Source organism: Silurus meridionalis, chromosome 27 (assembly GCF_014805685.1).
Source record: "Silurus meridionalis isolate SWU-2019-XX chromosome 27, ASM1480568v1, whole genome shotgun sequence".
Lineage (NCBI taxonomy): Eukaryota > Metazoa > Chordata > Actinopteri > Siluriformes > Siluridae > Silurus > Silurus meridionalis.
Window position 1 is genome coordinate 9,288,701 of NC_060910.1, and position 17,604 is coordinate 9,306,304.

A 17,604-nucleotide genomic window follows, 5' to 3' on the forward strand; every position below is an offset into this window, starting at 1 on the left:
GGTGAGATTGAAATAATAACGAATGCTAACATTTGGATGTGTAGAATAGATTATAGAGCAGTATGGGAATGTCTTGAAACATCTGGTTGCACTAATATTTTTGTAAACTCCAATATGATGCTGAAATCATCGTCTGGATGATATCGGTAACTGCAAAAATCCTCTCAGTAAATGCACTTGAGAGTGGAAAAGTTTGTTGAGCTTAGGCCCAGGTGTGTATTTTCGTGTATGTGCGAAAGAGAGAGAGAGAGAAAGAGAGAGAGAGCGAGAGAGAGAGAGAGAGAGAGAGAGAGAGAGAGAGAAAGAAAGAAAGAATCAGGACAAAATATTGAGATGTTACTGTGAAAAACTCTGTTGTGTTCCTTCCCACCACATGCAGCCAGGCAGAAAGCAATCTCTGGTTCCTATCCTTCACACTATTCTATTTATTATCTCAGTCTTCAATGCAGACATGATTTTAAGGGCCATCTTTCAGTTTACTTGTTCTTACTACAGTAGTTTAGTAACATTTTGTGGGTAAAGTACATTATCAAGTTTTATTTTAACATTTTCCTTTCACTCTAATATTAAAATGTAAATTTTATCACATACATAACCAGACGCAGTAGGACAGGCAGGAAAATGCTTTTTACGACTGGTCACTGAAATAAAATAGAATGAAAAATAAAATGCACCCTAACAGTTCTACTCGGCCATCATTGAGTCTGTCCTGTGTACATCTATAACTGTCTGGTTTGGTTCAGCTACCAAATCAGACATCAAGAGGCTACAGCGGATGGTCAGAACTGCTGAGAGGATTATAGGTGCCCCACTACCCAATCTTCAAGATCTTTACTCATCCAGAGTGAAGAAAAGTGCTAAGAAAATAACTTTGGTTAATAACTTGTTAATAAAGTTATTTTTGATTCTGATTCTGATTCTATTATAATTGCCTAGAACCGGCCCTGCGCACAGCTGTCTATAGGTTTGTCTAATTCTACAGTTTTAAAAAGTATTATAAAATAAAATAGAGATGAAACAAATAGAAGATTGAGTATATTCTGTTTGTCTATACAAAACTTATTAAAACTGTAGAATTGAACAAACTTATAGACAGCTGTGCGCAGGGCCGGTTCTAGGCAATTATAATAGAATCAGAATTAGAAATCAGAATCAAAAATATCTTTATTAACAAGTATGTTTACACACACAAGGAATTTGACTTGGCGACAGGAGCTTACAGTGCAGGAGAAAGTACAAACATAATGTAACAAAATAGTAAAACAGATATTACAGATATGTACAGATGTTATTTACAAGTGTGCAGACCATTGAATTCTATGTATAAATGTGTTAGTTTTGATGCACAATGTGTAGTTATGAATTTTTTAATTGTTCATGCTGAGTATAGCCTGTGGGAAAAAGCCTGGCTGTTCTGGTGGATGGGGCTTTGTAGTGCCAACCAGAAGGCAACAGTTCGAAGAGAAAGTGGGCTGGGTGTGTGGGGACCAAAGTTATTTTCTTAGCACTTTTCTCCACTCTGGATGAGTAAAGATCTTGGAGATTGGGTAGTGGGGCACCTATAATCCTCTCAGCAGTCCTGACCATCCGCTGTAGCCTCTTGATGTCTGATTTGGTAGCTGAACCAAACCAGACAGTTATAGATGTACACAGGACAGACTCAATGATGGCCGAGTAGAACTGTTAGGGTGGGCTGTTACAAATGATTGTTACAAAAGGGTGGGCAATCAGTGGTAGTGGCCCCAACACTTAATCCAGTTCCAAAATAGAACTGAACAATGATAATAAAAACAATTTCAAAAACTTAAAACTACATAAATCCTGTTTTTATTGGATCATATTAATTCTCAATTAAAATTTAAACCTAAATCAACTTATCAAGCCTATTTTCAAACTTTAGTACAAATTCTTTTTTTTTTTTTGCACTTTTTCCTTATTTTACTTATTAATAAGAAAAAAAATATTCATAACTTAATCAAATACAGTATAAGAACATTTTATAGCCACTTTTCTTTTTTGCCACTTTTTATAAAAAAATATTTTTATAAAATTTTTTCTTCACTTTATTACTTTATAACCAACAGCAACCTGAACAAACTGAGAAAAGTAGACAAACTTTCAAATAAGTCAGTATGGAGCTAAAGATTGTAAACGTGTCGAACTGAAAGTAGTGTGAGGAAAGGGGTGGAAAAACTATTTTGTGCTGCTGGGTGGAGCTTTAAATGTGGTTGTAGGCTGCCCACCCAATAAAAAGCTAGAATTCATGCTGGATTTTTTGGATTATTTCTTTCATTGGGTAAAATCTAAAATGAAATCCAAATCCAAATGATGGGCAAGATGCGAAATTGGGTTGGTTAAACCCACCCCTGTCATCGGCCCTGGATGTACGGCTGTGTTTGTAGATAAACATTTTATAGATTTTAGCATTTTTAACTAATGTACATATACCCATAGCTAAAATATAAAAATTAAGTCATTTATGATGCATATGTAACAGATACACTATAAGGATGAAGCATGTACAATTATCACAATTCACTAATTATCCTAATGATTGATGGATCTGCCACACTAACACATGTATGAAATTTAGCACACAGTCTGCAGTCCCTATAAATAAACACTAGCAGTAGGTACTACAGAGGTCACTGTCATAGGATGCCACAGTTTAATCTGTGAAATTTTTACCCGGATGAATTTGCCCCAGTTCTCTACTATTATTGTGAACTGGAAGCTTCCAGACACAATGACACAAACTCACAGAGCTGGGCCTCTGAGTGCTGATAGAAGTTACCTATCCTCGTTTACATCATTTACTAGAAATGTCCAAACATTTCTCTCAGAATTCACTGAACAATCACATAAAGCCGGTCATACATTTGTTAAATATGATATAGCACATAAACGCATATATTGTTTAGAATGATTTTGACATTCAATGCTGAATAGATAATATGCTTTGATAAAAGTTTTCAGCAGTAGTCATCACCATACAGTGAATATAACATGACTACACACCCTTGTGTAATTGCAGGTTTTTAAAATATTAATACCAACATAAATATCAGACTTCTTACATCTTTAATTGTATTTCAACAAACAGAAATCCAGAGAAAAAAGTAGACTTAAATGCAAAAGACTGCACCCCCTTTTGCCTTCATTATGACAAGTCTTTGTAAATAAGTCTCTATTAACTTCACACATCTAGACTTTGGAATTTTATTCCATTCTTCTTTGCAACAAAAGTTTCATCAAATTGCATGGTAATCATCTGTGCAGGCTCCGTTTAAGTCATTCAATGAGGTCTGGGCTGTGGCTGGGCCTTTGATTATCCTATTCTGAAGCCATGTCTTTGTTGATTTTGACGTGTGCTTTAGGTCATTGTTATGTTGAAATGTGAAATTTCTCTTCATTTAAAGCTTTTTATCGGAAGACAGAAGGTTAAATGCTAAAATATCTTGGTATTTGGAGCTATTCATTTTTTTCATCTATCTTTTCAAGTGCCCCTGGCCCACCTGAAGAAAGCAGCCCCAAAACATAATGCTACCCCCACCATGCTTCACTGTCAGTTTGGTGATTCTTGGATGATCCTCTGTATTGCCTTTGCACCAAACATATATTTCAGAATTATGGCCAAAATGTTCAACCTCTGTCCATTCAGTCTACAAAACATTTTCTTATGGCTTTTAGAATTACTTAGGCCTTACATATTCTTCTTTGCAAGAAACGGCCTTGGTCTTCAAACCTTACCCATAGCCCAGACTTGTGCAGGAGATTGCAGTCATATACAACCTTCCATAAATTCCTGTAGTTCCTTCAGTGTAGCTGTTGGCTTCTTGGTAGCCTCCCTGATCATTTTTTTCCTGTCCTCTCATCAACTTTAGAGGGTCGAACTAATCTTTGCAGTGCCACATTGTCTCTACTTATGTAACATTCAGAACCTTTAATATTTTTTTTATATCTCTCTCCTGATTGTTACCTTTTAACAATTACTGTAAGTATTACAGTTTTTTTTTTTGGCAACTCTTTGTAGTTCATGGCTCTTAGTAGAATGCAACCCCAAACATTAAAGCAAAAACTACAGCAATAGCTGACTTTTATCTGGTTTTAATCAGAATCAGTTTAATTTATCGCAGGTGTGTGCCATTTACCTACAGGCCGAATTTTGAATGTGACTGATTAACTCCAATTAAAATGAGGACAGTTAGAGCCCCCATTATGAAAGAGTGTGCAGATATATGCAATCATTGTATTGTATTTTTTATTTAAAATGTTCCTAATTATTAAATATTTCCTTTTTTTTCTGTGGAATTTTGTTTGTTGGAAGATCACATTAAAGATGCAAAATGACTGATGTTTATGTTGTAACATCTGTCTTAATATTTTCAAATCCTGTGATTTTGTTGGGGTGTGTAGACTTTTTATATCAGACACCTAGCTGTTAACCAATATAAATGTAAAACTCACCAGTGCCTTCTAATGTGCATCTAATATGACAGTCTAACTACAATCATCTTTCCATTCTTTTAATTATTCAAAAATAATTAGAAAAAAAAAAGATTTCAGTCCCATTTGTTCACACTCTCCCACATTCTTTCTCTCCTGATTGGCTTCCGGCCGATGTATCACTATGCAGTCAAAACGTTTTTGTGCCTAATTTTAAGGTGTTATGCTTGTTGACATACCCAAGCTGGTATATGATGTACTAATACAAATTTGATCCCATTTCTGACTTAACACTCTGCTCACCCAGGACTGACTGTTAATCATTATTATAGGATCACCCTATAATTATTATAGGATCACCCGAAGCTCAGGAACATCAGAGTATAGAGTATTTTTCTCTCTCTCTCTCTCTCTCTCTCTCTCTCTCTCTCTCTCTCTCTCTCTCTCTCTCTCTCTCCTTATTCAGTACTCATGTTTTGCTCATTTAAAAATTCTTACGAATTAGTTCAACATTGAAATTCTATTTATACAATGGAAATAGGTAATTTTTTTTACTTGGCACTATTAATGTTGCTGTAGATACAATTGTGCAACTGTATAAATGTGTCACGAATTATAAGCAAATAGCAGTCATGTGGTCTTGTCATATTATGACAAGAGCAAGCTCGCTACATAATTGTTTTCTATTTTAAATCCATTAAAGAAAAGTTCCTGTTCTACATTTTATTAGATGGATATTTTTTTCTCCTTTTTTCTTTTTATTCTAGAGTTTTATGTTTTGTTTATGTCTAGTTTAGTTGTGTCTGGAAACCCCACTTTTTCATTTATTTCCAACATTAACTCTGTCTTATCTCCTGCAGTCTGAGCTATATGACTGCTCTAATTTGTGGTTTCTGTAGCTTGGCCCTTCTGGGAAATGGGTTTGGCTGTCATGGCAGCACTGTGCCGTCTTTAGGGATGACTGCTGACTTGTGTGGCGAGGTCAGTGTGAGAGCGTCTCACATAGCTCCTCACAAAGATCATCATCTGCCGAGGGGAAACTCCAACACTGAGCCTTGGCTGGGAAAATAAATCTAAGGCGATAAGGAAAAACTTCCCGAAAGGCTTGCATCTCATGACTTGCTAATGTCATTTGGGATTGGTGCTGCAGTGGGGTTGGAAGCTCTTCATCCATATTTGGTTTACAAATACTGAAATACTATAAAAATATTAACCAAATGCCCTACAAATTTAAATGAATTGAAAGTGAGTTATAGTGTATAGTACATTATAATGCATGATCAATGCATTCTAATAATCCACATTAATGCAGCTTATTTTTAAAACCATGCAGGCATAAGACAACAGCACTTTGAAACAGTGGACCTTCATACACATTGATACGGATAAATATTTTATAAAGCAATAGAGGATGATTTTTGTAAGGACTATGTCCAAATCTGGAAAAAGGCTTTTTTGTGGAGTGGATTGCATTGTTTTAACAAAAAGAAGCAAAAAAAAAAAAAACCCTTAGTCAGCACCTTGTTTTCTGAAAAAAATAAGCCTGACAACTAATCTAAAAATTATTTCTTTATACTTTTATATCTGTATTTTTTGCACACAGTTTATAGCATTTTCAAGACCAGGTGGAAGTATAAAGTATGTAATTACAAGGGGGCAAGACCAGAATTGTGTCTGTCATTATAGCATGTATCTATTCATCCACATTTTCCATATTGTTTTTTTTTTTTTTTACATTTTATGTGCTTTCTATAATTGTTGAGCATTGCTTTCTAAAAGATTAACACAGTAAAAAAAAATGAAGCTATTTGATGTTCACATATTTGTATTGTGAAAAATAAAATAAAAGCTAAAAGATTAGGTAAAAAAAAAAGAGAGAATGAAAAATGAACCTGGTTATTGTTTTGACATTGTTGAACTCTGAAGCCATGGATTTGCCACAAAGGCAAAGCTTTGATTCCTCACAAATCCAACTTTTGATTGAAGGATAAAACAGGATGACACAAAACTGTAACATGTTGGATTCCCTCAAATGACTCTGAACAATTGAGATGAATTGGCAGTGAGCTAGTGAGCGCTTTAACTCTGTAAATATTAGCAGTCGACACCTGGTGTGCAGAGAAAGCAGGGAGCTGTCAAGCTACAAATTGAATTGAAGATGTATATCAACAGAAGGCCCTACGTGCAGCCCTAAACAATCAGAGCGCAGCATGGCAAAAGCTTCCCAATTATTGGATGTGCAACAATGCTAATAGACATGAATAGCTCCAACCTCAGGTGCCATTTTTTATTTCCTTTTAAATTATCTATAAGTTAAATCAAGATTTATGTTTATTTGTAATTGATAAGTTAATATTGATTAAGATAATGACACAACTTAAGCCTCAAGGTGTCAAGACGCTACCTGTCATAATGTTTTAGCTGTTCAACTGTTCTTTAACGCCATTTCATCTGCACAGTGGGTGGAAAAGTGGTAGGGATGTTCTAAATTCTTTGGTAAGTCATAGACCATTGAACCATGAATGCGGCTATGAAATGAAAGTAATAAAAGGGTTATAAAGTTTTCTGAAAAAGCATTCTCTCTTCTAGTGACTTTGGAAATTAAAAAATGTAAGGATCTATATAATAGTGCCTATGTAATAGATTTCGATTTGGATGATGGAGTTTTTCCATTTCTGAAATTCCTTCGTTGCTTCCGTCTTCTGATGCTTTCAATTAGTGGATAGGTCTAAAGACATAATGTATATCTCAGACAATATATCAGCTGTTCATTTGAAGTTTAAAGCAAAGAGATTTATGCTGCTAATGCATGCTATCTTAATAATGTGTCAGTAAGCTAGGCCAAACATTTGAACTGCTTGGAAGGACATATCACTTGTGGATACAGTATGTTGTGATGTAGCTCCCTGTGCAGCATGGCATACATTTGAGGCATGTGATATCTTCAGTCTTCAATCGGATTGCAGTAGCAAAAGATAATCTTTACAAGCAATTAAGAAATGAAAGAAGAAGTATCTCAAGCATAAAAAAGACAAAATAAGAGCTGGTGTAAAAAAAAGATCTAGCATCTGGATTGTTTCAGTTTGTCTATGATGATTTTTGGAGTTTGCAGAAAACTATTGAAAATATTTGTATAAAATTTTACAGCAACAATGAACAAAATAAATCTTCGTTTGCAAAGGTCATCTCTCTGATTGTATTGCATGAATGTTGTAAGAAGAAGAAAACATGGTAAAGAAACAAAATCAAAAGCTCATTTTATTGGAGTGGTAATGAAGCAAAGACAAAAGCTCTTCAGAGTAAGAGAATAAAAAAGGCCTAACAATATCTAAAATCCTAAGTAACAGTTGGTATCAGATTTCGAACCTATACTCTTAGGTGCAGTCTCAAGCTCACCTAAATGTGGTGAAATTTGTTTGTGTAGGTGAGAACACAGCAATGGGAATCATGTAACAGCCAAAATAAGAGCCTCTAAAACACTGTCTCAGTATGGTTCCAAATGACCTCTTGTGCAGTTTGCTTTGAATGCAGTAAGAACTCAATTCAATCTCGAATCGACCCAAATACAGGAAGTATGTGCATAATGGTTTGCAAACAGGACAGTTTTCATACAGTAATTTCTATAATTATCTAGTCAGATAATGAGTTTTGCTGCATGTCCCCTGTTCTCAAGTCATTTTGAGTTTATTTTTTATTTTTTTATTTGCAGGTTTGTTTAGTTTTTTTGTTTCCAAATTTCTGACCAGTTAATAAAGTTTTATTCAGTTGTTTTCAGCCCTATATGATTCTCAGGCAACCCTCTTTTATCTTTTTTTATGGCTTGTTTAATAATGTGCTGTGAATAAAAAACAAATGATACCAAAATAGCACATGAACCATTTTTCAATTTCAATCGGACTCGGAAAGAGATTAATAGGTGTGAAAATGTCCTTCAGGAAAAAAAAAAACCAAGCTCTCAGTGCAGTCAGAGTCATGGATCTGATGCCACTCTAGTTTAATTCTCACCCTCAAAAGCCCAACCCATAGCTCTGAGTATCTGATATCTATTGAGCACCACAATGAAACTGATTAGTCACAAGTTGTTGATTAATTACTTCGACAGCATGGCTTTAATACAAGTGTAATTGAAATGATAGCTTTATATTATATAACAGGGATAAACCACTCTTGGAACACAACACCTTATTATTGACTTGTTATGTTTTATTTCTTACATATCACTTAGCTGGACCCAAGAATGTTAAAGTGTATAATCTAGAATAATAAACTTTCCTCAGAGAAAACTTCCATAACTGCCATAATATCAAGATGATTCACTAATCCCGATTACATTTTCTTGTAGAAAGTTCTTTTCTTAATAAGCTGTAAATGTGATATCAGAGGTATGAACCCTACTGATAATCTGGTGCAGCAGCTTGTTAGCAAAGGTGAAGACATATTCCAACCATTTAGATGACACCAGATCAAATGCTACATATTACAGAGACATAATCTTTCTGACCTTGTGTATATGGTTTGTTCATTTATAATCCAGATAGCAACATATAAAGTTAAGGTAACAATTTTTGAAGCACTATTAAAACAAATGTCATTACTGGGGTTGGCTAATGTCGTGAGATTACATAAATCTGAATGCCAGTGGATATTTGAAGTTGAGAAATGACAAGCAAAAGCAACTAAACAAGCAAATAGATTTTTTTTTTACTTTTTACATTTGTATAACGCAGCTTCTCTTTTTTTGTTTACATTTGCATCCTTTTCTTATTTTGATATTAAATGTTCTCTTTGCTGCGCCATAGTTGCGCACATAATGACAGCAGAAAATCTCCTCAGTGCTCTCAGACCTTTCATCTCCCTATTTTTCCCGCTGCCCAGGTGTCCCGTCACTGCTATTGCTTGGGTGCTGTGTCAAAACACATGTTCATTAGGCACCACTCTCCCTAGGTCCTTGTTATTTTTCATCCCTTGATCTTGGCTGAATTCACATTATGGCAGTGACCTGCAGGGCATTAGCACAGTGTGTTCCTGAGACACACTAATGACTGTTGTTGACAATGTCTGAAAAAAATTCAGACTGCCATTTGCTAGTCAGCGTATTCACTGAAAGTTCATTAAAATTGTGCATGCTGTTTAAAAATTAATACAGCCATTCATATACACAGATGTCCACAGGTCATTTGTTATTTATATTCTGCAACGTACTAGTTTATTTACCAAAAAGAATTGTGTTTTACTTTGCAACTTCTTCTAATGGGCCTTGGTAGCGACAGCATCATTGTCTTTAAAGCTGAACTACACTGACCCCACTTTCACAGTAGCAAGAGATAAATTCCAACTCATTTTTACGCATGTGCAAAGTAAAACTTTCTTTTGGCTTCTCACATTAGGGGTCACCACAGCGGACCATCAGCTTAGGGTTGCACAAGCCTTAGTGCCGGTCCCAAACCCGGATAAATTGCATTAGGAAGGGCATCCAGCATAAAAAACATGCCAAATCAAACATGCGGATGTGCAAAGTAAAACTACAAAATTTCAAGTCCTTGCACACATCTGCAATTTCTTCTCTTTTGCTTTTTGATGCATAAAAGGGCAAAATAAAGAAAATAAAATATATATCATGTATGACCATAAATGCCTTATGGGGGAAAAAAAAATCTAAAATATATTCAAATAATTCTTCACATTAGGTCGCAGAGATTGTTGCCTTTAGTGAGTGAAAATAGCCCCTGTTTTGCTAATCCCAAATGTAGCTAGTGCGAAGTAACAAAAATCAAACTTAAATGTTTTTTAAAACAAGAGTGCTGTATGAAAGTTACAGGATGTAGCTGATGGATTTTCCATCTAAACAAAAGTAAATGCTGGTTTGTGCACAAGCAACAACAGTAGTGGTGACTACACGCCCCCAGAAGACAAACTATAAGGAATATGTAAACTTGCCTTCCAGTAAGCATATACCTTCCTTAAATGTCTTTCTCAAATTTCCTTATATGCCCTGGCTCTATCCATGTCCACTCCTATTCTTACAGGTGTTAGACACCTGTAAGAAAACTGTTTACTGTTCACAAACAGAACACAATAAGTCAAAGTAAACATTAATTCTTATTATTTCTTCTTAAGTTTGGATAAAGCTCAATGAGGTGATCCAATTAATTGACCAATAAAAGTAAATAATTGCAGGAAATTGATCATAAATGTAATTACAATGTTAATTTATGTTACATTTTAATAAATCCAACTATAAAAATATCAACGACTATCAACTAACTTTACCCACAAAACCCATTACAAGCCAAAAAAAAGTCATTATTGGGTGTGGCTAATGGTGTGAGATTGGGTCAATCTGAATGCTAGTTAACTAGTTGACATTTGAAGTTAAGAAATGATGAGCAAAAGCAACTAAACAAGCAAATAGAGCTTTTTCTACTTTCTTTTTACATTTATATAACAGCTCTTATTTAATTATTTTTTAAATATGCACTAATTTTATATTTTGATATTAAATGTTCTCTTTTTATTTATTCTCTTCTCTTTTTATTTCTACATAGGTTCGGTTAAAACTCAATGAGGTGATCTTATTAATTGATAATCCAAAGTAAACAACTGCAGGAAATTGATCATCAATATAATTAATATTTATTAATGATACATTATTTTTATATCCAATTTAAAACATTAACCACTATCAAGTTGCACTTCACTCAAGGTCTGTACAGTATTGAAATTCCTTATTTAAATAAAATAGTGAAAGCTTTAAATGTCTTTCTCTGTCACTCTATGAATAATTTTGCAGAACAGAGACTCCGTCTGATTTTGCCAATATTTATCCTTTGTCTTTCAAACACTTACTAGGCATGCACTGCCAAAACTCTGTGTCTCAATGACTTTTTTTGACACAGCGGCTAAAAGACATGATGTGTGGAAGTATTGCTGGTGCCATTACTGCTCAACTGAGCAAAAATGCTCCTAACTAAATTAAGTCTTAACTGATTTCACGAGATGGGCCTTCCCGGTTGCAGAAAAAGACACAAGGTTTTCTTAGATGCACTTTTGCCCAGCTCATTCTCCTTGTGGACAAAAACAAGAGGCGTTCAGGAAGCACTCAGGTACCGCTGCCAAGTATCCACACCCCAAAGCACATTGTCTAACAAGCTGAAGAGAGGATAGAAGGCTACACTTTGTATTATCGATTCAGGAGGTGATCATTTAAAATGTAATTGAATTTTAATTGAAGGAACTTACTGAATTGTAAACAGGGGAACATTAAACAGTCTGGAGATCAGTACAAAGAACTCTAAAAAGATTCCATTTCGCTTTTATTTGTTTGAAGAAATCTTAAATGTTTCAGGTTTGGATTTTACAACTGTGGGATTTCGAGTTCCATATAAACATTCCAGCTAGAACCTGTTTAGCATTGATGAACCTTTACCTCTTAAAACACAGGAATAAAAAAGAATGCATTTATTTAAAGCTTTTTAGGCACTATCTATTTTTTTTTTCAAGTATGAAATTAGCCATCCGAGATGGTAAACTGATCAATTCAAATCTTTGTTCTGTGTGTTTGGGCTGAACATGCTATGGAGAGGACATCATGGATGATATCAAAATTTATTAGCATTAAATACACACAAGTAAGTTATAACACATTGAAATTGTTCAGTCTTAAAGTCAAGCGTGCTGAACAGGACAATATGACTCCACCTTAAAATGTTTTAGAGCATTGATATGTCACACACTGGTGGTTTCTGTGGTATTATTCTAGAACAATTCTTAAAGTACTACTGCTGGGTTCCAGATTATACAACATAGTACTAAACGAATGCACCCGGAAATAGGAAATAAACAGCATTAACAACACAGACTTCAGGGGGATCCATGCCATTCATCTTCTACATACCCCACTGGCACCAAGAGCTAATAAATCTGTCAGGGAACCACCATAGCATGTAACATCATAGAGCTAATAAAAACTCGTCTGCAGAACCAGGACCTGTATAGCTAGATTGATTTTATGAATCTTAATGGGACTGAAACCATGAAATATGTAGGTCCAATTTAAACCTGAGGCAAACACTGAAAGGCAAGTAATAGACATACAAATGTAGATTTAGGCAGCTTAGCATTTCTTTTTTTTTTCTTGTCCAACTATAAGTAGTATTTATTATAATCTTGAAAGCAAACCTATAATATAAATCTACAGTGCACAAATGTTTATGTCAGCATGCATGCAAGTCAGCATGTCAGGGCCAGCTGCAGGATCGTTGGTAAGATCCTGAGCTCAGGTTATTATCTGTGTTGGGTTTCTGTTTCTGTTTTCCCTAGGGGTTACTTTTAAGTTCTTTGGTTTCAACCTCAAAAATATCTCAGTAGCTAGATTGGTGACTTGAATGTATGTGCATGGTGTTTCATCCAGGGTTTTTTCTTCAGAATAGTGTTCCCAAGCTACTGTAGGCTCGAGGTTAGAACAGTTACAGAAGATGAGTCAATAACTGAATCATATGTAGTGTAGAACATACCAGCAAACTAGAATGACTTAAATTACACAAAACAATTCTGTACAGTCTGGTAATGATAACATTTAATAACAGTTGCATCATGTACCCTAGGTGAGCCCAACTGCTGGGTGAAAGGAAGTTTAAAATGTAATGCTTTGTTGATTTTATATATATATATATATATATATATATATATATATATATATATATATATATATATATATATATGTGTGTGTGTGTGTTGATTTTATATATATATATATATATATATATATATATATATATATATATATATATATATATATATATATATATATATGTGTGTGTGTGTGTGTGTGTGTGTGTGTGTGTGTGTGTGTTTTAACACATGGAACCCATGGGAACATCTTTATGGAAGAACTCCCACTTACAGTACTTGAATATTATTATGTATATATTATGTAATGGGAACAGCCATAGATAGTTAATTAGGGTCTTGAGTTTCTGGTGCAGATTAGTGCTGGAATAATGTCACCTGAAAGCAGACATGGTTTAACATTCTTTCAATGTTTTTTTTTTTGTTGGGGTTTTTTCGCATAAAATGTCAAACAACCTAAAAATCCTAGATATATCTTAAAAGCCTCTTTTCCAGTGAAAGCTTTTTTTAAAGAAATCGCTACAGTCACTGATCATTCTCATGCTCACTGGTGTGCATTTGTTGTCTGGTATGAAGTGTCTGTCATTGATATGTTGGTAAAATAAGACAAAACCACTCATCCTCAACAACATGGCTATACTCATGTTAGGTTAAGAGCATCACCCTGGAGGACAAGAGCAGGGAAACAGGCTTGATGATGATAGCTTGTCACTGAGTAAAATGTTGGCAGATGAAACTGAGGAGCAAAGAAGCAAGAGAAGAGTATAGGGAAACAAGATAAACAAAGACTGTAATTTAGGTGTTGCTGGGGACAAAATGACAAGACATCAGATGGTGGTGATGATAACGTACCTGAGACAATTGCCATTTTTGTTCTTTAGCATCACATGACCTGAGGATGTACAACATGTTTGTATTTTAGAGAGATAAGAATAAAGTCAGTTACATCTGATGAAAAACTAGCAGGTTTCCTAACCAGTTGAATTTGTGTGACTATTCCATCTAGCCCATTGGGCAGGTATAACTTTAGTGTACTACCCAGTGTGTCATGATTTGTTTTCTATAAAACAAAAATAAATAATATAAAGATATATGGCAAGTTAGTTAACTAGTTATGTGCATTAATAGAGAATGTCATCAGCCATTTTTGGCTTTGAACTGTGCAGCTTTACTTGTTATTATCTGGCTAACAATATGACTATCAGCAAGGTTACAGCAAGTAGTAAGCAGGAAACTTTTGCACTGAACTTTATTTTCATCAGCATTTCCACATGCTGGAATTTCTAAACTTATGAAACGATTATCTGTTATCAGTGAATGCTAGTAAAAAGCATGTTTCAGATTGCCAATGTGGGTAGTGTGGATATAATATTTCATTTTTTTAAACTCAGATTGTCAATGTGTGTATTGCAGATATAATAATTTATCTTTTAATCTACTTGTCAGGACACATAATCTGACGTTTCAGGCACTTGGGCCATTGCCTTGTCTATGTATCAACATTTATCAACCTCTACTAGTCTATAGGTGGTATAACTTGGGTTTTAATCAATAAGCAACAAGTTCAAATACTCTACCATTTATGGTCATGCAGAAAGGATTAAAGACATTATTCTATACTGACAATAAAAATAAAATGTGAATTTAGTAAATTCCATGCTCTGATAAATAAGCAAAATTCTTCAATTTTCATATGATTAACATTATTTACAGAAAACCTTAAAATATCTTCTTTTTGTCTTCTCCAGAATGTTCCGGCCCACTCGGTATGGAAGGAGGCATCATCTCCAACCAGCAGATCACCGCCTCCTCCACCCACCGTGCTCTCTTTGGCCTGCAGAAGTGGTACCCTTACTTTGCCCGCCTCAACAAAAAGGGGCTAGTGAACGCCTGGACGGCTGCCGAAAATGACAGATGGCCCTGGATCCAGGTAACAGATGCACTAAATGACATTGGACATGGACAATGCTGTGTCTTCATGGAATTAGAATGAGTGGGCTTTTATTGAAAGGTTTAAAGCTGTAAATCTTCCACAACTCTATCCTAATAGAAAACAATTAATAGTAACTTTCTTTTTATATATATTGCTATCCATTATAGTGATCTTGTTCTAGAAATGCTTATGGCGTCAGCATTACATTTGAAGAGGGGGACAACACTAGCTTACAAGCTGCCTACAGATGATAAGAAAGCTATTTTTCTGTAAGGCACAATTTCCTTGTGCAGCATCTACAGCTTGGATTCGGTGCTTTGATTCAATGAGTTCAAAGTTTACTCAGATTTAGCTTTATAGAAATCTTGTCACCAATATGATGATCTCGTATATATGACGTACGAAAAAACTAACCACGTACTTGCGATCTTAAAATTAAAATCTCTTATCTGGTTCTAAAGTGTATATTTTGTGAAGAGCCTGTAAGCATTCATGTAATCTTTCCTTTACGAAAAGGAACAAAACTGATTGTATGACAGTTTAATCAACGCATATATCAGTTGTTTTTAAGAATTTATGTATGAAGCGCAAAATATTTCTTGTGCAAAATTTGCAAATACAGTGGAACCCACTTATCTCGACCTCGGTTAACTCGGCAACCCTATTAAGTCGACGTTTTTGAAGTGGAACCGCCAAATTCTCGCTTTGTCTAAGCATTTTTTATCGGTTATGCCGTTTTTTTTTTGTCGCTAAACCCTAATATCTCGAGCACGTTGAGAGCGTGCTGGTGGGAAGGCACGTAGCGGGATATGCATGAGCGATAACAAAGACCGCCGTGAACCAACATATACCAACAATAACGGACGGTGAGAGTGTGAAAGTTTAAATAGGAGCTGGTGATGATGATAAACGAGCACCATATGTGCGCGATTGAAGCCGGGAGCTTCAGAGAAAGCGGGCGAGAAAGCACCTGACACGCTGAAGGGGGCCGAAGGGGGCGTGGCAGGTGGATTCCTGACAGCTAACAAACATGTATGTACATTTTTATAGAATGCTTTCATCAAACAAATCGCGGCAACGCTGTTGTGTAAAAAACCTCTCCAAAAACACGTGCATGCACATACTCATTTATTAACGCACATCATGTACATAAAGAAATTTTAAGCACGTCAATATATTGCCGCCATTTTGATTTTCGTTTATCTCGATCATCGGTTATCTCGATGCTTTTTGGCAACTCCCTAGGACATCGACATAACCGGGTTCCACTGTACTTACATTTATGGAATTTGGCAGACACCTTATATTATTCATACAGTTGAGTTTCTTTGGGGTTCATGGCCTTGCTCATGGGCCCAGGAGTGGCAGCTTGGAGTGGCTGGGATTTGATTAACCAAAAGATATAAATGATTTGATGGCAAATGTTAACATTAAGTTCAGTTTCCAATGTATGGCTCATGGTTGCTGTAAACAAGGTGAGCTGATTAATTATTTTGATAAATGTGAAGGTATTGCTTCTTGGAGGAATTAGTAGGGGTCATTTAAATCAAATTCATGAGTGGTTCTCCAAAGAGCCTTTGGGTAGAGTTCTTTGTAGTACTAAAGAACGGTACTTCAATGGTTCTTTTAAAAAAACATTTACCAAATGTTTTTATTATTATTTTAAGAAAAGGATGGTTCTTCCTCGCACCTTTATTAGGAGTGTACCAACACTCATAATTAACTAAGATAACCTTTAAGATGCATTTGTCTAGTTTAATCAGATTGAATAAAAACTTTGCTAGGAGGACACCAAACTTGTTTTTTTTCCAACCTAATTAGTTTTATCCAGCTTAAATTAGGGCTGGAATTAGTCTAAATCTCTCTAACTCTTGGGTGAGTTTATGCAGAGACAATTCTTTTGTACCCATTTTCTTATCTTTTCAGACATTGTTTCTCTTCTTTAAGATTCAGACAAATGCTGGATTTAGAAACATGCAGAATTAGGTTGGCTCTATATGAGATCTTTGTTTTCAGAAACGCACTGATGTAGCACTGCTTCAAACTCAGAGTAAAAATGTATATCATTCTTGCAATGAACAGTGTTTCTAACCATCTTTTAAAATCTTACAATCCTTTTTTTCATAGAAAAATTCAGTGTGTTCTTGGACTGCATGAGCATGCATGTCAGTGCATCTAAATGACTTGATTGATAGTTGGTGATGTTGCAGAACGCAACATATGAATGCATATCAGTGTTGTGCTACCAGTCTCTCCTCAAGATTATTTGGTATTCTTTGAAACTATCTGCAGCAAAGAACATTTGATTGATATGCTAGACAATCACAGTGGAGAGAAGTCTCACTCCATTTACTTTCATTTCCACAACGTTTGGTGCCCTGTGAAACTCTGCTTCATTCCTTAAACACATCCTTGTAAAATGCACAGAATCTGAATATCCTTGATTAAATAAGAGGTCTCTGTATAGTGCTTGGTCTCCATGACACTGCGTAAAAAAGGATTGACCTTATGATTCAAAGTAATCAATATAAAGGAAGTGTTGGGCAAAACAATGATTTTAAAATCTCCCATATGCATATTCTTTGAGAATTTATATA

The 17,604-nt window shown here is 35.2% G+C and overlaps 1 protein-coding gene across 1 annotated transcript in view; it reads left to right on the forward strand.

Annotated features, from left to right (window-relative positions):
- The window catches only part of edil3a (EGF-like repeats and discoidin I-like domains 3a), a 192,087-nt gene that overhangs the window by 121,130 nt on the left and 53,353 nt on the right, over positions 1-17,604 (forward strand). The window contains exon 5 of the mRNA XM_046842095.1: positions 14,823-15,004. Coding sequence (XP_046698051.1) covers positions 14,823-15,004 — 182 coding nt within the window. The remainder of the gene's footprint in view (positions 1-14,822; positions 15,005-17,604) is intronic.